This window comes from Podarcis erhardii (assembly GCF_964252035.2).
Source record: "Podarcis erhardii genome assembly, chromosome: 9".
In the NCBI taxonomy this organism is placed as follows: Eukaryota; Metazoa; Chordata; class Lepidosauria; order Squamata; family Lacertidae; genus Podarcis; species Podarcis erhardii.
In genome coordinates this window covers 51,851,071-51,872,723 of record NC_138512.1, presented here as the reverse complement: position 1 = coordinate 51,872,723, position 21,653 = coordinate 51,851,071, and the positions used below count along the sequence as shown (strand labels likewise).

Sequence of the window (21,653 nt, the reverse complement as noted above, 5' to 3'; positions counted from 1 at the left end):
GGGTTGGAATGTACGTCAAGGGAATTCTGTTTTTCAAAGGTGGAAGATAGACTGAGTTGTGTTGGGGGCCCAATTATCTGCTTCTGAGAAGCATCACGAGGCTTAGCAAAGGTTTCTCAACCATTCTTATATGAACATTACTCATAAACAGAAAGCACTATTACCCAAGGCATTGCACCAACAAGATGATAAAGAGGACACATATTTATTACTATTACTTTCCATGATTTTATCCAGAGGCCTTAAGCATGTCAATGGCATGTTTTCAGGTTTTTAAATATCATGCACTATATTATATAACTGATACCTTGCCAAGTAGGAATTATCTTTAGTCAAATGATTTTTCGGATTTACTTTAGAAATGTAATTAGAAAGGAATATGAGGAGACATGGGGCTCAATTAAGATATGGTGTAATCGCTGACCTCAGAGAATTTGCTTTTTACTTAAAGTAGAATGCATGAATTTATTATTGGTTCAGTTTGTCTTCAGAGCTACAAGGTACTTTTTTCTCATGGAAGAATTTGAAAGTTAAATTAAATTAAATACTATTCTGACCAAAGAGGAAGTAGTTGACACAGAAGTTTCATTAAAGACTATTAAAAACAAAAATAGAATTTTCCACTGACCTAACCATTTGTCAGAATTCCCTGTAATAAATGACATTTCAACACAGACTATGGGTTGAATCTAACATTTTAGTGGAGTTTATACAATTCTAAGTGGGTTAAGGAGTGTATCTAATGCTGTCCATCTGTGAAAAGAATGGACTTCCACTTATGGAAAGGGATTTCATGTTCCTCTCTCCCCATTGCAGCCCCCTCCCATGCAACCCCAAAATATGGTCTGGGGGGAGCCTTCAATCCGCAGAGCAGATTTTGAGGCTGCATGGAGGGCTACAGGAGAAAGACAGGAATGTGAAATTCCATTAAGTGAGTGGAAGTCCATTTTGCTCATGCATGGACAGCTATAGATATATTGCTTAACTCATTTATTCCCATGTAAATTCTGTCAAATTTGTCTTGATTATCTGTATTTATGTTACACAAATGTGTGCCAAGAAGCCATGCTATAATTAATTAAGAGGAAACTTTTATTGTTGTTTTAACGTAGTTCAGAGGCTTTGCCTCAAGTGGTACATAAATTTATTATGAGATCTTATTACTGTGTTATGAGATTTGTAAATTGAATAGATGAATGTGGATTAAGTAAATTGGCTGCATTGTTTACACAAAGAGCAGCATGGTTTCATTTTATGTTCTGTGCCAAAACAAAGGTGGAATGCATTTCACAAACTTTTAATGCCCCGCAAAAATGAACCCACCCCTTTCAGCACCTGCTTATGAGGGGACGAGTGCTGGGTAAAGGAGAAACACATCCCTGTTGCTTACCAGGCTGAAGCCCAATCACACTAGGATGCAAATCCAAATCCAAATCTTATTTCAATTAAAACAGTCCAGGGGAATAAATCTAAATTGTGCCTGTGCACAATTAGTAGAATGTAGCAGATTTTCTACAACCATGGATCCCCCCCCCCTTCTGATCAAATGAGTAAAAACTTACACGGCTTAAAATGGCTCCTACCATGTTTTAGGGTTATCCTTCTTTGGAGAGCCACTCATGGTTGCTCTTTACAGCCTGATGGTTTGTCACAACAAAATGCAATCTAATTCCACAAAACTAGAGAGGTTTCTGCCTCCTTATGCAAAGCTGAATGAAAAAGGGGCTCTGATTTCCAAGGAAGATCTCTTGGTTTTTACAATCCTATCACCACTGTAATCACTTTCATCATTACATTTCATCCAAGGAGCTCATGGTTTTCTTCCTCCCAATTTAACCTAACAACAACCTTGTGAGGTAGGCTAGGCTAAGATACTTTGACTGCTCCAAGATGCAGCTATTCACACACCACTTACATCTCCACCTGCTGGCAATTCCTAAGCATCGTAAGTATTCCACCACCATGTATTTAAAACAGCAACTAGTGTGGGAGAAAGACTAATATTTGTGGACACATGTCCAAACACAGGGACTTGGATTGTAAATGTGCCTTTCATAAAGAGATGGGTTTCTTCTGTTCATGGAAGGCTAGTGGATGATCCCAAGGACAGGGGTGGAGGAGGTTAATTTTTGCTGATTGTCCCACTTCCTGCAGCCTCCTCATTGGTTGGATATTCAGAACGCTACCCACAGGATGTTTCAGCCAATGGAAGAAAACACAGCATTATCACCACCTCAAGTCTGTAAACAGTTTAATTTGCATCAGGTTTCTAGATTTCAACAAGTCAATTTAGACAGTCTGGCTGCAAACAGATTAGTGTATCTGAATTAAATAGGAAACAACAAAGCACTTTCATATTCATAACAGCATGGACATTTTGCAAAATGATTTCATAACTTAAGCCTCTATTCTAGTCTATAGTGACCTGAAACCCTGTTATTCTCAACTATTAAAGTGGATCCAGGCTTATAGTGCAATACTAACTATGCCCTATTTAATTCAGTGGGGCTTACTCCCAGCTTGGTGGATTTAGAATTGCAGCTTTAGTTAATTTCAAGGGGTTTACTTGTAGCATGACTAACTAAAGTCCCACTGATTTCATTGGCCCTATTCTAAGCATTACTAAGTCTGGATCTAAACCATTCTGTTCAATTAAGGTGCAGACCCTGACAATTGGAGTTTGTGGAAAGAGGAAAAAGGTTGTATTGAGTATTCAATTTTTGGCTTAATTAATAGTACTGCAGTTATTTATTTATTTATTTATTTATTTATTTATTATTGTTGTTCATTATTATTATTTATTCTTATTGTTTTCCAAAATGTATAGGAATGCAATAATTGTTTCTTTAAATCAAATGCAAATGTAAATCAAGAAGAAGAATGCTAAATGTACATACCTGAGAACAGCTAGGCTAAGATAAAGCCGCTGAGAAATTGGGGCTACTATGAATATCATCATTATAATGATGATGATGATGATCCGATAAAAAAAATGTTCCTAAACTGTTCTCAGTGTTCTACTATTTAAAAATTCCAGATGGTTTAGAACACCATGCCTGTTCTTTTATTATATGACACAAAAGTGGCAGCCATACTCCCTGTTTCAAACATTGTTAGTTTACACAGCATGAGGAACATTCACCTATGATGTATGACAGGGGCAGCTTAGCAGTGCAAATGGAACAGAACCTGCTTGCATGTTTGTAAGTCTTATACTATGTGTCTGCCAGGAGCAAACAAGAGTAACCTAGAAATTGTATCCAACTCTATCACAAAGACTCAGGATAAATTATAACACAGTAAACGTGATAAAGAAGGCTATTCCTACATAGCTACCTCCTCATCTGGTTAGCTGTCTAAAAGCTTTTTTGCATAAAAAATACACAAGGCCAAACAGTCAAATTAACTACAGGCATTTCTTATCCATATTAATCTTATCAATAGCACAGTTAGTTTAACCAAAACAACCTCATTATTATCACAAACTAACAGCTATCACAGTGCCACTGTTCACTGTTCAGGAAGCCTAATCTATCTAATAACAGCTCTTCTTCTTCTTCTTCTTCTTCTTCTTCTTCTTCTTCTTCTTCTTCTTCTTCATCATCATCATATTCATATTTGTTAGGAACAGCAGAACTTGGGATAATGTAGACCAAAAACACTATTTTTGTTCATTTATGTTTCACTTATCTCTACTACTTATCACTACATCTTGTGTATTAAGGCCCTATCATTAGATTTTATTCACAATATAGTACGGTACTAATTCAATTAGGATAAACAGAGGTTACCACGATGCCCTTTAACTAGCAATTATCATCAATTAGCTGAATTTATTCTGAGTCCCCTGTGGGACACAGATAATCAAGGATGAGTGTGTAAGCTCCGTTAACAATTCTTAGTTAGCCATAGTGTATCCAAACACAAAAAAATCTGATTCCCAGGGGAAGGAGGGCAACCTAGGTATTTAGAAACATACCATCAGCGGCTGTGTGCTCCACAGAGAAAGAAAGCACACTGCCTCCGAACTGGGGCAGGAGGGAGAGAGATTAACGAGTCACACCATATGGTAGGTGCCCAGCCATGGTCACCATCCAGGATCCATTTTCATGTAATAGCTTGTGGTTGTGGGCACATTTTTCTAGCAACTGAGTTCTGCAAACCAGCAGAAGACCATGTTTATTCCCCCACAAACCTAGCAAACCTACTGTACTCCAAAAAGCCCCTTTTATTTTTCTTCAACACAAACCAAGCGCTTGCTGTTGATTACCAAACACAACTGTCCCAATCTGTACCCTACTTTGCCATCATAATGGCTTTTTTACCCCAGTTGCTCACTTGCTGTAACAATTTCATGGTAAGTACTGGCACCATTTTTTCTATTAAAAAAGCACTGGTAATAATCCTTAGTAATAAACTCATCTGCACTTACTCATTATGGTGCATTAGGGCACTGTCCTTCCTTGCACAATTGCATACTTTATGCACCTGTAGTTTGTGGTACAAGCCGGCATTTGTGTAAGAAGTTGAAAAAACTTCTGTGAGAGTTGAAAAAACTCTACCTTACAGAGTAAAAAAGCTATCTATCACCACCTTTTAGAAAAATTGAGGTGAAGTAGAAGTATCTAGATTCTTAGGAAACTCATCAATGGATAGCAAGGATTGCTGTGACCTCATTAATGAGGGATAAATCATTAAGGATTAATAAAGCCTTTCCTCCTCCCAGGAGGGGAGGGGTTGTGATCGGGAGATGATTCCCGTATTATGCAGGGGGCGCTCTGCCCCCTGCTTCAACTCCAGGGCTGGCGCCACGCCCCTCCCCAGTTGGGCACCCAATAGGGAAGCTCGACGGGGGAGTGGCTTGCTGCTCAAACGCAGCCGCGCCAGCCATCCCCACCATTGCACACACATTTTCTTCGAGTCACCCACCCTCAACTCCCTTTAGATTAGCTGTTCCTGAGACTTTGCTATGGACCTCTGGTTGGTCGCCCTGTTTAACCAGGGGGCCTGGTAGGAGTTTTTTCCAATTGGCTAAATTGGCCCAGCCTCTTGGTTTTTTTCACCTACCTCGTAGCAACCGTCACAACTTTCGTGGTATTTGGCGGTTAGGCATTGGAATGTGTTGTTGGTGTTTCAGGTGGCAAGGTGTGGCCATCGCCTTCCCCGACAATTTTGGGTGTTCCGCTAAAGGAATCCGGCGGTCGTGGATCCTGTCCGATGCCCGTGTGGCGGGGGGCCATGGCACGATCCTCGGTGACATCAGGAAGAGAGCCTATAGTTGGATTAGCATCAACAGGCTTCCCCTACTGGTGCTTAACCCCTTCTCAGACTCACCCCTCTACGAGTGGGTGGAGTCTAATGTTCCGTGGTCCAATGCCTAAGCCAATACCTTCTCACATGCTGTAATCAATAAAGTTGTGGCCTTTACCTTACCCATTAACCCTACATTCTGTGTCCACGTGTCTTTATTCCCCGAGCGGGGATCGGGTCCTCGAATCACAATAAATTGCTCCTGGAATTCAGCTTAAACTCAGGGAGAGACTGCCTCTTCATTGGCAAGCCAGCAGCTTCAACAAACCATAGAAGTATTACTCACTGCTAATGTTTGGGTACTAATGTTTGAGTACCTGAGTACATGACATTTATTTTGCCACACTTTTTAATCACTGTATTATTGTACATGCCATTTCATTAGTTGAATTAAATTGAGGCAAACCATTTACTCCAAGCGCAGGGCAAATTTATTGGTTTGTAGGACACAAGATGTTACAGTGCAAAATGGCAACGTAAAACTGAAAAACACATTCAAAGCTGTCATGTTCAGTATAGAATAGTTGTACATAAGCCTGTTCTTATACAATGTTAATCTTCTAGAGTATTATTATTATATATATTTATATCCTGCCTTTTTTCTCAGATAATATTTTTTAGTTTAATTTTTTAAAATCATTTATGCAATGAATATTAGCTTTTATTCTTTGTTGCCTTCTGTAAGGATGCAATATTTGAATTCCTCTGAAAGCAAGGCATCCCCATTCTTTGGTTTTGATTTCCTCCCCTGGGCAGTTCATCAATTTCAAGAGCAAATACTTCTCCCTGCAGTGAGATACCCCACTGCAGTTTTCTAAAATAATACATCATCTCCTCTTGTTCCGTGCTACTTTCTAGTATCCTTTAGCTTACTTTGATTTCTGCCTACTACCAGAAACTAGGAGTTTAAAACTCATTAAATAGCTCTATCTGTGCATACAAAACATTCTCATCTCAAAAAAATGCTGAAAGCAAGGAACCTCTTCCTAGTCATTAAAATCTATTGGCAAAAGGTGAAAGCATCTCTTTTACTTCAAGACAAACGTGAAGCTTATGTCTACACTATCAATCGCTGCTCCAGTAAATGTCCTCCAGATAATGTGGCAGGCATATTTTTCTCTTATGGCTGCAATCCTTAACTCACATTTATTCTGGTCCTATGCACATTATATTCAGAAAAAAACTCCCACTGAGTTCAGTGGGGCTTTCTTCCACACTGTGTGCATACAGCTGTACTCCCATAGCCAAACTACACGTGCCATTAAAACAAGGACTTCACTTATTCATTAGTCCTCTGTAGAATTCTTTGGGAGTTCAGGTGGTCCCACTACCTTCTGGGATTTACTGGAGTGTCTTAGTAGATAGTTATCTCCCACAGTGCATGGTGCCCCCTGCAAATTTTGCTTATGCATTGAGCTTGCTTTCATGTCCACACGGCTCTTTTGATGCAAGTATTATGGATAGAAGAGGACCCTAATATATATTGTCAAAAATCATTTTTGCTTATCTCAAATACTCTATGAGATGTTTTGCCTCCCAGTTTCATTAAGAGTGAAAGTAATCAGACCTAACTATTCTTCCTTCTAGGTGCATGAAGGCCAAAGTACACATAACATTAGTCACATGTTTAAGCAAGCATGCTTAATCTGGCTGCCTTTATTTTGGTGGGAAAGCAGACATTGGGCTCTGGAATGTGTTTCTGACCTGGAATGTGTACCTGATGTCTCCTTCCTGGCTGGTTTTTGCCATCAGACACACTGTTTACTGCAAACAGCATCTATGAGAAAAAATAGCAGAGCAGCAGAATGCATTTTGAATATAAAAACTGGTGTGGGACCCCAATCTGAATCAGGATTGTATCTTGGATTTCACCCTGAATTGCTTTTCCTCATTTATTCCACTCTTGGTAATAAGATGATACAGGCTAGGCCTTTTAAAATCAATGGGATTTGTTAATCATGGCTAACTTAAGTTCCATTGATTTCAATGTGTTTGCTTCATGATTAACAGTCAGAATCCTAACCATGTCCACTCAGAAGTAAGTCCTATTGAATTCATTGGAACTTACTGCCAGGTAAGTGGCATTAGGATGGTAGGCTACTTAAATGCAGAGCTTTATGAAATCTTTGACATCAGTGACCCATGACAGTGTACAAGGCAGGTAAGTGTTAAGTGTAATACATGACAGGTTACATTGCAAAGTCCACCTAAACTTTTAGCATTTTAAAAAAACCAAGTAATAAAAATAATACTCCTCAAGAGCAGGCTTGAACTTATATGTTCAACAGATAATATATGAAAGTATGAATTATTTCTACTTCTATATGTATCAGTAACCAATCCCATCAGCAATGACATAAAAACAAATATAAACACATGTTTTTCAAAAAGTAGCTCCATAATAGTTTTCTGTTCATGAGATAAGTTAGAGCATACTGTTTCTATTACCTTTAGTTTTAAAACCACACACATAAAAGTTGCAAAAAGAGTGTGAACTGCTAAATATAAATTTGTTAATGAATATATCAATTAGTAAATTCACCCTTTAAAAAAAAAAAAAGCTGAGGAACGGCATGATAAATACCTGCTTAGTAACCAAATTAAATTCAGCATCCACCAAAGTGGCAAAATTCAAGGAGAATGCTGAAAATAGCCCCTTGAAAAGGGTGGCAGAAACTTTTTGAATCTTTAAAAACTAGTGCAAAAGCTTAATGGCTCAAAATGAATGCACAGGCAAACAAGGCATGCTTTCCCCTTAAAAAGCTCTACTGTAACAGAAGCTAGGGCCCAGATGTTCTGTGGTTAAAGCTGTCGCTTCATTGCATGAAGGCACCGCAGGAGTGAAACATAGCCCTAGCATTCCTTCATCTAAAATTCATTTTTTGGCTTCTTTTTCTAACAGTTTCTTAAACTGACAAGCGAAGCCTAAAAGTTTGTCTTTTATATCATCATGAAGTGTATCCTTTTACAAAATAAGATTTCTGATGATGTGTTTATTCACTATTTTCCATAACATATTTGACACATTAAAAAAAATGTAGGGGGGAGAGAATAGAGCTTTCAGAAGTCAAGGGTAAATGCTTTGACACCTTTCACATTCAGGAAGCTTCTGTGTCCAGGATCCAAACATGTTTTGCGGATATCATGTTTAATATAACTTGTAACCGTAAGAATGTGGCAGCTTGTCCAATTTTATTTTTAAATACAAGATTGAAAGCGTACTCTTCTATTGTCTCCCTAGACAGACGGATGCCAACAGTAACAACAACAATATCTAAAACTATATTTGATTCAGAGATATTCATCAGCCTACGGAAGGTTTCCAGGGTGCCTCCAAAGTTGCCTAACAAATAAATCCAAACTTACATGTAAACTTGCCCCTTTAAATTAATGAATTTCTGTTTCCAACCACCAGCCTAAAAAACCTCTGTTAACTCAACATTATTTGGAATTACTTTTAATTTAAATTTTTAACAACCTCATTTTCCAAATTAAATATTAACTTTTCAATGGTAGTGCCAACAACAACAAAAATTAGGTTCTAAAATTAATTAGCAATGTCAAGTTGCCAACACCAAATCCTGAGATACACTACCGTATATAGTGCTTACATTCAAAATTGCACTTTTCTAGTCAGTTTTCTCCATGGAACAATGCTCAAGTGTCTCCAGACACACAGTCATATGGATAAACATAATGTACATACCAAGAGTATACATGGACATACTAATCAGCAATATTATCATTATGGCAACATTTTTGGAGCCGTTGTAATCGCACGCTAAACTTATCCGTGTATTATGGCAAGAATGGGCATGTTCAGAACTGGAGAAAAGCAACCAAGAAAATGCTTGCCCTAAATGATGAGCAACCCATTTCACAATGCAGTTGACACAAAGCACTAGAATTTAACCCCCTTTCAATCCTGTTCCTAATCAATAGAATTTACATAAGTTTAAATCCCCACATTCCAGTTTAACTGTGTCTGGTCATTATTATCAAAGCAGCATACAATAAGAAAAACAAAGGAAGAGATACAGATTCTAAAAACAATAAAAACCTTTCCTACTATTATCATGAGATAAATTATGTGTTTCCAAGTGGTTTGGGTACTAACAGTTTGCTCTTATGTTTGTATGCTCCAGTAATAACATGTTGAGGCTAAACAAGCACTATACCAATGCACCACAAAAACAATGTTTTGCAATTGGCTTGGCAGGCAAATAGGCCTGTGATAAACTTTTAGGATGCATTTGACCTGGAGCCCTCAATGTGACCTTCATGAGCGCTGCAGCAACCTCATACATAATACTTAAGACTCAAATAAGGTTTCCCTGTCCCTACCAATTTCTATTTTATTTTACAAATACTAGGTTTAGGAGATTTGGTTCAGGGTGTAGCCTTCTTTTTTTGTCTGTTTTATTTCTTGTGTGATGTGTGCAGGTGTTTTTGCTTTTGCATTTTTGGAGGAGGCATGGTTCTGAGCATCCCCAGTTTTTCTTCTGTGAAACTGGCATGCTGTGGTACATACAACAGTTGCCTAGATTTCCACCTGTGTCCCCAGGTGCCCAAAAGCTGGAGAGCTCTGATCTACACCCCCACATTGGGTCATACCAGAGTTGCAGTTCTGCGCCTTCGAACTGGCAAGCAGGGCTTACTTGTATGTAATTCTTCTTGAGTTATTTCACCAGCTCCTATTGAAAGTTGTACCTTTTCACAAGCACAATAGCGTTTAAAATAGTGTTCAAAGCTCCATTAGATTCTAGACCCTAAATTTGCCAAGTGCATGTCTGACCAATGAACAAGCACGCAAAAAGCACCTCTGGGGACCATGTGAAAAATTTGTTTGCACAAAAGGTCATCGTCAGCTGTACTGACATGCAACAGACATAATGGCCATGTCCTAGATTAAAAACCTGTGTTTTTGTTTTTCCGGAAATGTAAGTGGCATAATTTAACTCAACTTCAATCTGGGACATTTTCTAATATAGTATATTGCCTTATGTTGAATCAGCCCATTGGTCCATCTAGTCCAGTACTCATTACAGTGGTACCTCAGGTTACAGATGCTTCAGGTTACAGACTCCGCTAACCCAGAAATAGTACCTCGGGTTAAGAACTCTGCTTCAGGATGAGAATAGAAATCGCGTGGCGGCAGGCCCCATTTGCTAAAGTGGTACCTCAGATTAAGAACAGTTTCAGGTTAAGAACAGACCTCCAGAATGAATTAAGGTACAGGTACCACTGTACACTGACTAGCATCAGCTCCCCAAAGTTTCAGACGGGTGTCCTTCAGAGCCCTATTTGCAGAAGTCAAGGACTGAACCTTGGGTCTTGTGCATGCTAGAAAATGAGCTGCAGCTGATAGCCCAGGAGTTATGCTGATTAGCCACCATACCTTCAACAGATGTTGTGGGACAGATTTACATCAAACCCTCATTAAATCGAAAGTAATATGGTGCATAATGCACCAGGGCAATCAAACCCTATAGGGCAGAAATGCTTATCCGACTTGTTTGTTGTGTCTTGAGTTTCATTTATATCGTAATAGCTACTTACTGCATTCATCTGACTTGTGTCAGGTTTTTAAAGCATGTACACATAATTAGCTGTGCATCTGAAACAAGTTTACAGAACACCAACTTCAAGAACTGTGTGTCTCAGACTCATATCTGACTAGCTGGGAGTATTAAGATAGAATGCAGCTCTGAGTGTGTTCAGAATCGCCTAGACACATAGTGTTATATATATAGAATATCTGAGAGGTTTAAGATATACAAAAGGGGGCACTTCATTCAACATCATGTTGCTTGTGTGTACTCGGAGCATCTGTTACATAGCACCTAAGTCATTAAATGCTACTTCTGTGCTGCCATAAAGCTCTGGGGGTTTTTTGGGTGTGTTTTTTTAAAAAAAACCCTGTCATCTACAAACTAACATCTGCCTAACATGCATGTGACAAATTTAAACCCTCAAATTAGAAAAATATGTCTTATTATGTTGTATGCTCTACTAAGTGTACTTTTTACCCCAAACCAGTGATGAAAACACTACAGCCATCATGTTCTTCACAGAAAGCTGACATATCTATAGATGACGCCAACTATTTTCTCATATATATTTTGGAATTTGTTCAGTATGAGAAACCATTATCTTTTGAAATATCAGAATGTCAGAATTAAGGAAAAATTGGTACGCCTCAGTATTTTAAAAACAACAGAACATACAGAAACAAAAATCTGCAAATGGTATTTCCCGTTTTAAGTTTCTGTTGGTTTTGAAATCAAAACACAAAGCAGAAAAGACTAGAAAACATGTGCCAGCTTTTAACAATCTTACTTGCTTTGCAATCACAGAAAAACCTAGTGAGTTTCAAATCTATAATCCAGCTTTCTGTTTAACGTGTATATTTCACATCTATCTTAAGTAGACAAGAGAAGAGGAGTTAATCTTGTCAACTCTTCTGTAACTTGAAATTTTTTATTCTTCCCTATACTGAAAATTGCACTCCTCTTACACTGGACACACTGGTTCAAAATACTGCCTCCTCATACAATAAGAGCCTGGTAAAATCAATTATTAGTCATTTTTACACACGGGGGGGGGGCAGTGGGGAGGGGAGAAGAGATTAGGTTTCTCTCAGTACATGAAAAGGCTGTAGGAACTACAAATGGTAGAGTTCAATACACTACCACAAGGTGAAGTTCAGGAGGATTCCTTCGGAAATTAGTGGGTGTAGGTGTAGGAGATGGAAGCAATAATCAAAAATGGTTCTGGGAGCTGGACCTAGGATCCCTGATATGTCCAGATCCAGGTCCCATGAACACCTTTGAGAAAGTTGTACTACATATTCAGCAAGGCTTGGAATGTTTCTACACCATGTACTCCAAAAGCTATTCTTTGGATGTAAAATGTTGTGTCATATACGGTCATAAACAGACTAAGAATTATTTATATTGTTGTTTGTTTATTTATTCAATTTATCTCCCACCCTTCTTCCTCAAGGAGTCCATGGAGGCAATTACCATATACTTTATATATTTTATAGCATCCATCATTTTGACTAAGCACATCACTGAAAAGTTATTTTATGTAGTGCAAAGATCAAACTGGCAACCCAATCCTATATATGTTTATTCAGAATTGATCGCAGGATTGCAGCCTAAAACCTATGCAGACTTACATGGGAAGGAAGCACCCTTGTGCACAACATCAATCTACTTCTGAGTAGACATGCACTGGACTGAGCAAGACATATGAAGATGATGTATACATAAAATAATCTATATCAGATAAAGAATCTCATACTATCAGCCTGCTGCAAATTTTTATTGCAGGTTCCCCACCAAGTTAAATTTCTGAAAATGTGAAACAACTCAGGAGAGATTAGTTTCATTAGATCTGAAATCTGTGGCACATAGCTGGATGTATGTACTAGTGAATCAGGTCCCTGGTGGAGATTCTCTGACTTGATCCCATTAGTATTACAACCCCTTTGTCTGGGGACTGACTCATAAACAAGCAAGTTCTGTACTGAGCAGAAATTATGCCATTTTGGTCCCGCCTTCCTTCTTACTGAGCATCTCAACAAAGCACAGTAAACAAATCATACAAGAGCTGTGATTTTGTAGGATCATTTCAAATGGCTGTCTCATTTGTAAACATATATTTTACTCGCAGTTGCCACATGCTACTATATACTTTACTTTTGGGGAATTTTTTTTTTTTAAAAATGGCATCGCAGGGAAGTGGAGATACCAAGAACAGAATCATCTGGTCCCTTGACTCAATAGTCAGCTCCCTTGTTCCAGGGTGACCCACAGTGGTTGATTCAAAGGCAGCATTCTCTTTCTGTGGCATTGGCAAAAATATTGCATTTATATATAACAATAAGCTAACCAGCTTGAGGAAGGCATAATACTTTCCCACAGGAGTGTTAAATGGGTCCAGAACAAATAAACTTGTGGTGAGGGCTTTTTTTTTTTAGAGCAGGGATACCCTTCAATTATATGCTCTTTGAATGGTAAAAAGCTGTATCTGTAAGTGATTAAGAGTTACTTTATAGTCACAGTTTCAGCTCTGTTGAAATAAATGTGTAATACAAGCCACACATATTTCATATTCATTCCATCCAGTAACATCTTTCTTGTTTTGTTCCTTTAATTGCTCTGAACTGCCAGACCCCATTGCTAGACTAATCCACTGAATTTTCCAAAAGGTGCAGTAATAAAAACAAACAAAATCATCTGGAAACACACATTTGTTTCTTTAGAATATTTTGTTAAAAATATTACTATTTTTAGAGACTTGTGGAGAGTTTAAAAGAAACTTGCTAAGAATAATATAACACCGATCATGAGCAGTTCTTAAAGAAGAAAATCGTTCAATTACTCCCTCCCCTTTCTGATCCTCTAAACTCATCTCTAACTCCAATTGTCACTACAAAATACAAAATAAAAAAATTCCTTCCAGTAGCACCTTGGAGACCAACTAAGTTTGTTATTAGTATGAGCTTTCGTGTGCATGCACACTTCTTCAGATACACTGAAACAGAAGCCACCAATTGTCACTGAAACTGGAAAAGGAAACCAAATCAATGAAGTCAATTAGGATGTTTAAGTCCCTGCAAACAACAGTTTAAACTTCAGCTTGAAAGAACTTGTTTGAGTTTTGCTTTGGTTAAACTGTGGTGGTGATGTGGGTGGAGACAAATGCCAGAGTCCCATATCCTGCAAGTGGTTATGCTGCAGGAAAACTTTGGAAGAGACTACAGGATCACAAGCTGAAAGAGGGAGAAAAGAAGCTATTTTTAAGTAATAGGCAGCCTCTGGGTTATTTCGAGCCTTCTTCCTTTTCCTGGTCTCCCTCAGCCTCTCCCACAACTACCGTCTTCCAGAAGATCACAAGGAGAGGCTTCAGGGGTGCTGCGGCAGCAGGTAGAATAACCTAATGCTCCTTCTTTGGAGTAATGAGAGGGTCCATAACTTTGGACAGAAGGGGAGGAAAAGAGAAGGGGAACCCACCTAAGAACCAAACTGTCACGCCATGCGAGAACAGACTTCAAACAGGAGCGCTCCTGGAAACTCATCGCGGGTGGGGAACGTCTCCTGACGTGGTTCTGCCAGCCAGGGGGCTTTGCTCAGCCCCTCAGACGCTGCCCCTTTGGAGGGGCGACGGGGGCGAAAGGAAACCTGGTGGGCAAGCCTTGTGAAGCTGCGCCACTCCCCCGCCCTCACCCCGGCGCAAAAAGAAAAGAAAAGAAAAGAAAGCTGGCTTGATCTCAGGTTCATGCCTCTCTTTCCCCTCCAACAGCACGAAGAACCCTTCCCAAAGTAAAGAGGATAGTGGGAAGATCAGACACGGGATGAAGCAGACTGGCAGCAGGCAGATTTGCCTCATCAGATGACGGGAGAGGGAGAGAGAGAGAGAGAGAGAGACGGGGGTGCAGAATAGTATTTGGCCAACCTGAACTTAGAAAAATCAAGGTCAAAACCCCCAGATTTTAATGGCTGGGATTGCCTTAGCCATTCTGCACCTCAGATTCGGCGCGCGTGCGTGTGTGAACCAACGATCTACTGTAGTCCTGTCCCAACATTTAATATCACCGTTTTAATTAATCCGGCATGAGGAGTTCTCTCGATCTCTTTCATAGCAGCTACTAACTTGCATCGGATCTTGCGTTGAAATTGGGGCTCTGGGCTGGCTGGCTGGCTGGCTGGTGTGTGTGTGTGTGTGTGTGTGTGTGTGTGTGTTAAATCGGAGAGCTGGATTTAAAAGGTGCCGAGAGGTAACTAATCCGCTTTAACTGATCTGACATCAGACAGCAAAACAGATTCCAGGCTCCTGCGCTCCAAGCATCTCTCCCCCACCTCCCGCGCGCCTTTTCTCTCTGGTACGAATACTGTACTCGACCGGGGTGCATTTCAGAGCCAAGGAGTTGGACTGTCTGGCTCCACAAACAGGTGGAGAGGGAAGTGAAGACGGGGCGGGGGGGGCAGCTTTCCAAGAGCCAGCCTGTCCCAGGATCTCTCGCAGAGGGCGCTGGATCGTAAGGCTGGGCTTGCGCGCGCAGCCTCCCGGCGAAAGAGCCCCGGGCGGCGCCCAGCTGAGTTCGGCACCGGCTGCCCTTGCCCGCTGCTCTCCTCTCTCCGAGTGCCCCCCCCCCCTCAAGTGTCCGCAGCCCGCCATCCCCCCAACCTGCTCTGCTCCCGCTGAGGCTGCTCCTGACTGAGCTCCTCAGCCCGGCGAGAGACGAGAGCCCAGGCCGCCCTTCCGTGGTGCGAAGCAGCCTCCAGCCGCGCGCGCCAACCTCTCCGCTCCCGGCTTCTGCTTACCTGAACGGCCAGCCTTGATTGGCCCGCGCCGACTTTGCCCCAAGTTCTTCGCGCGCGCTTCTGAGGCGAAGTGGCGAGGCGGGCTCTGAGAAGAACCGAGCGCGACCGGGGCTCCTTGTTGCCCGCGAAAGAGCGTGAGGAGAGGGATTTAAACTTCCCTCGAAGTCGCGATGCTGGAGTTCCTTCGTCGGTTCCCTTTTCCCGTTTTTCAGCGGGAACGGCAGGCAAAGCCCGGGCAGGTCCTTCCCATTCTTCAGGAGGAGGAGAGGAGACCAAGTCAAGAGGGGCGAGGGGCGAAATTGCCTGGCTGGAGGCTCCCTTCGCTTCTCCCACAGTTGTCTTTCTCGTGTAGTGTTTAAAAAACGAGCGAACAGCCCAGCGCCGAGGAGCTGAGGGGGATGGCGCCTGTGTGCGACTCGCTCGCTGCCTGCCCGCCTGAGTTAGGAGTGTGTCGTTCGCGCTGAATGTCACTTGAGTGCAGCCTGGGAGAGCCGCTCCCCCCATACACCCCGCCCGCTACTTTCCCTCCCTGGCCCTGCCGCCGCCGCCGCCGCCGCCGCCACACACGCGCTCTCGCGCACACACAGCGCGCGCGGGGCCACCAAGCACCAACCAGGCGCCTGGGCAACGCCAGGCAGAAGCCTATCGCGCGGCCGCCTCCCCTCCCCTCCTTCCCGAAGCCTAGCCGATTGTCCCGGAGGGAGCGCACGCGGCAGCCCACCCCTCGCGCGCGCGCGCGCGCTCCTCGGCGGGCTTTGCCCTCAGCCGGGGGAAAGCGGGCAGGCGGCGCAAGCGGCGGGGGGGATTCGTAATTCTCCTCGTCTGCTGCTTAAACTCTCTCAGGGACGACGGTTCCCTCAGACCTGGAGAGTGGCCGAAGTCACACAGGCTGAGGCAGGTGCGGCAGAGACACACAGCCACAACCGGCCCCACACAACTCGGGGGGCAGAACTTGAAAGCTGCCCTAGAGAGAAACAGGCCATTAGTGTCTCTGTCCCCCTGCTGAGGGCAGCAGCAGCAGCAGCTCCCTAAGTGTATCTTCATCCCCTGTTAAGGTACCTGATCCTTTTAAGGTGAGATTCCAGGGAGGAGCCTGGTGTGCATCATGGGGTATAAAAGTATAAAAAGTATAAAAAGTCTGTTTGAGCTGCTTCCCGCGCTTTGGGCCACGTGGGAGTGTGGCTAATGTCAGAATGTAGAAGAGAACGACAGGTACGTTCTAAGACTGACGTATACATTATAGATAGACATATACACACAAACCAATTAGCCACGTATACGATATCTGGACGTGTCTACAAAGATAAGAGTTCAGTCTGGTTCTGCCTCACAGCAGACTTCAGTTTCTTTCACAGCATGAGGGTTTTTGTTGTTGTTAATTACCTTCTAAACAACTGTCTCAAAGCGATTTACCCATAAGACAATTAAAAACCCCCAAACAACAAATATACCTGTATGCTTAGGGTGCATATAAAGATCTAAAAGCAGCATGTTAATATAATTTAAGATGTGCATTTTATATTAAGGAGTAACAACTCTCAGCTTTCTTCCCAACGGTTTGTGAAAATAACATGTTAATATAGGGGCAGACAATGGTGTCAAGGTGATTGAAAGTGGTTTGAGAGAGGCTCTGTTTTCCATGATGCTCACACTTTTGGGGGGCTTCAGACTGTCACATAAACTCCAGTCAAACAGACTTTTCTCAATTTTGAAACTATACAAGAACCTACAGATTTGTTTACCAGAGACACAGATTGCCACTCCCTTCTTAAAACAACCCTCAACTATCTGGTGCTGGGGTCAGTTTTCCAAAAGACAGTACATTAAAATTTAAGTTTCAGATGTGCTGGCTGGATTGTGCTGAAACCACTCTCACAGTTTCACTTATTTTCCCCTCGCCACACAGTGTACACACTCTGGTATTATATGTTCCTAGCTTTACTACATTTTGAAATCCACTTGGAGAAGTAGCTAGGAAATTAGCATATCGTATAATTCTCGATGCAACTGCATTGTGATGCCATCTTATTGTTTTCTGCTTCAGTACTACTGTGGTGTTTTCTGCCCTGGGAAGAAGGGCTGATGGAAATTTAATAATTAACAACAATAATAATTTTCAGCATTCCTCCCCATGACAATTTATAGACCAAATCTTATGATTCAAAGCATTAAAATGCCACTCTGATTCTGAAAGTTAAAAAAGAAGAATTAGAACATAAAAAGAAATATAGTGTAAAACACGTTTTTAAAATTACATATCTGTATATATTTATCGATATGTTAATCACCATCTATGCCTATCAGGCCACTGCACCTTTTGGCTTATTCTTGAGTTTCTTGAATAATCTCTAGCATATCTGCAGCCTTGCTTTTTTCATGAAGTAGGGAAGGGTGAACAGCGCTACTGGGGTAGTAAGTAGAATGAGAATGAGAATGAGAGCGAAAAAAGTGCTTGCCTCATTTACAGTTGTGCATAATCTCCATGTGGCAACCTGGCAACCACCCAAAAGCAACAGTCCTCAATATTCATACATACCTGAAAGCGATGGAACTTCCTTCTAAGTAAAGGATCAGGCTGCAAGTCTTGCAGGACTGGCCACCAGCTTTAGCACTGAATTACACTTACTAAGGCAGAATCTATTGTGAAGCATGCAGGTCCTTGTGAGACGCAAGTGCAGGAGAATTTCCAGATGGATTTTGCTTGATGTCTTGATACCATGCCTATTGGTTTACATGCAGGTAATGAAAGCCAGTTAGTAAATAAAAAATTAAAAAATTGTGTGTGGGGGGGTGGAGTTTAAAATTTAGTTACTTTTTTTGCTTTTAGGGAAGCTTTTAATGTTTGATGTATCACAGTATTTTAATATTCTTTTGGAAGCTGCCCAGAGTGGCTGGGGAAGCCCAGCCAGATGGGCGGGGTATAAATAATAAATTATTATTATTATTATTATTATTATTATTATTATTATTATTATTATTATTATTTTATATTATTATTATTATTATTATTATTATTATTATTATTATTATTTTACAGCAAATTTTCAGGGGGTCAGTTTCTGTTGGGACAAATGCTGACAAAAGGAGATAATTCAAGTGTGTGCAAGCACATCCACAAGTTTTGGAGTGCACATCCATTCAAACAAGGAATAGTAAGTAGAAATTATGTCCCAAGGCCCATGTCTAAAATCAAAACCACTTTACACACAGCTCTTTCATGTCTTTCCCCACGTCCCCCAGATGAATATCTTGCTTAGCAAAGAAGGTTGTTCTCTGTGTTATAGCAAATCAGATGGCACCATGGCTCAGGCTATAAGTGTCTTGGTTATTGTATCACATTTGTTTTGTTTTATTCATGCTATCATTTATAATGACAAGGAGAGTAAAAGTTCTGAGTGTCCTAACAACAATATCAATTAAATAAAAAGAAATAGTAATCTGTTTTGGCTTTTTAGAAGCAGGGAAAAGGCACTATTCATTAAAAACCCAATTCACTGTGAAGTATTTGATCCAATGCACCTTTAATGAATGTTCCAGATTTTTGTTGTGTACATATAGCACAGCACAAATGTCACTGTCTATAACATTCAAAATGCACCAAGGCTCATTTGGAACCTAAACAAGTATTTGCAAGTTTAAGTATGAGAAAAAGTCACAGATGGGGAATTCCTCAAGATGTCTCTTACCAGAAAAGAACCAGTCTGTTGTTGCTCCTGTGGAAAATAAAATCAAACAAGCCACCACAGTAAGAGCAGCCTGAAACAATTTAAGAACACTGGCTAATTAGAAGATTATAATCTTGGGAACTCTTCCTTCTGAAGAACTGCTAATTGAAAATATCCACAACACCATCTCATCCGTCTCACACATAAAATTCCTCCTCAGAACTAAATTTTGCTGCAGTACATACAAACACCAGAAAAGGCAGTTGGTACCTTCATCTGAGATCATGCCCACTGGTTATTGGTGTGCAAACAAACCCTTTGTGCATCCATAATTTCATGCTCACCTGTTTCTTTCCCACCTACTTCTTTACATTTAAGCCCACTTCATAACCACAACCTCCCTGTATGGGGGGACACGGGTAGTGCTGTGGTCTTAACCACTGAGCCTCTTGGGCTTGCCGATCGGAAGGTTGGCAGTTTGAATCCCCATGAGGGGGTGAGCTCCCGTTGCTCTGTCCCAGCTCCTGACAACCTAGCAGTTTGAGAGCACACCAGCGCAAGTAGATAAATAGGTACCACAGTGGTGGGAAAGTAAATGGTGTTTCCATGCGCTCTGGTTTCCGTCATGGTGTTCCATTGCACCAGAAGTGGTTTAGTCATGCTAGCCACATGACCCGGAAAGCTGTCTGTGGACAAACGCTGGCTCCCTTGACCTGAAAGTGAGATGAGTGCCGCAGCCCCTATCGCCTTTGACTGGACTTAACCATCCAGGGATCCTTTACCTTTACCTTTACCTTACCTTCTGGGGCTGATGGGAGTGGTGATCCAAAACACCAAGAGAGCTATGGGTAGGCGAATGATGAGCTACAGATTGTTGACTGTAACTTGGGCAAAAGCAAATTGTGGAGAGGAACAGAATGACAGAATGCCCTCCTCCTTAATAGCTTCTACCGCATGACTGGTTGCATGACTGGTTGACAGGAAGGGACCCTGAGTAAGGAGCGCTCTTGTGAAGAGGTGAGTATATGCTACCACATTTTGTTGCAGGTTCCACTTGTCTTTCCTAATCCTAAATGTAATTAATAACTCTTATTTATTTGCAACCAATCTGTATTAATACTTAATAAATGCAGTCTTTGCATGGTAAACACTCCTTCTTTTTGTTGGACACAAGACCAGCCCTTGCTGTAGTGAAATCATAGTCCTGTAACCTTGATGATTTTTGATTGAATCAGAGCTTTAAACAGGAGAGTTTGTCGCATTACTATTGAAAAGTGCTAGCATTTGTTTTACTGTGCCAAATCTGATTATGATGTTATAAAATTAGATCAAAGATGAATGGCTGTACAGTAAAAATCCAAAAACTGCATGTGCAAAATAATGAGAAACAGGGTTCCCTTTCCTTGATACAAACACAATTTCTGAAGTTATAATTATACTCTGTTGTGGGGAGAAAGGGGGAGGGGGAAGAGTAGAACTGTGTTGTTTGGGGTTATTTAAAGATGGCTTGAAACCACTTTCACAGCCAGAACCTACACATGCTTACTCAGAAATAGACCCCACTGATTTCAATGGGACATTTCCAAGTATGTGTATATACGGAGGGCTGCAGCTGTGCTGTAGGACCTCTATATGTCCATTAAGAAGTTTCATTGAATTCATAGGGATTAATTCCCGGTCCTGGGTACATGTGGATAGGGCAACAGCTTGTATATCTGACACTGAAATGGCTTAAGAGTTAAGCTCCTCCCAGAGAAATTGCAAGTAGGAATGTCTCTTTAAAAAAATAAGAGAGTTTTTCAGATATAAGATGGGCTCCCTAGTCATATTGGGTTGAAAGGTGTACCAGTACTTTTGAAAGTGGCACATGTGCCTCCCATACACACACTTAATCTGATCTGGCCAGAGTGAAATTGTCATGTGATCTTTACAAAAATTAAAAAATTAAAATCTGACATCACTTGTTTCTGAAAATGTACACAATACCTCAAATTGAATCTTTTCCCTAAAGAAATCTGAAAGCAAAGTGACCCTGAATATATGGCTTCCTTGTAGACTTCACTTCCCCATTAGTAACCTGCAAAATTATTTGGACATCCTGGTAGTCCCATCACTTTTTGGAACTAAATAGAATGTCTCATGGAGGGAGCTGTTCCTCGCAGTGTCATGTGGCCCTTGAGTTTTGTTTTCATGTTGGGGCTGCCCTGAAATATATACCGTATTGGCCCGAATATAAGCCACACTTTCCCCCCAAATTCTGTGAAAAGTTAAAGTGTAGCTTATATTCGCGACCTTATGCCACCGGCAAAGCTTCCCTCCAGGAAGCAGCCTGGGTATTGTCTTT

At 41.1% G+C, this 21,653-nt stretch overlaps 1 protein-coding gene across 2 annotated transcripts in view; it reads right to left on the bottom strand.

Moving 5' to 3' along the window:
- The window catches only part of NDNF (neuron derived neurotrophic factor), a 35,864-nt gene extending 19,739 nt beyond the window's left edge, over positions 1-16,125 (bottom strand). Inside the window, exon 1 of one of the 2 annotated variants that reach the window (XM_081876911.1) lies at positions 15,645-16,125. Coding sequence is in view for 1 of the 2 variants with exons in the window: in XM_081876910.1 (XP_081733036.1) it covers positions 14,334-14,398 (65 nt within the window). In the remaining variant the exon portion in view is untranslated. Of the gene's footprint in view, positions 1-14,333; positions 14,414-15,644 lie in introns of those variants that run through there. The other variant, XM_081876910.1, reaches the window with a different exon arrangement.
- Positions 16,126-21,653: the final 5,528 nt, after the last annotated feature.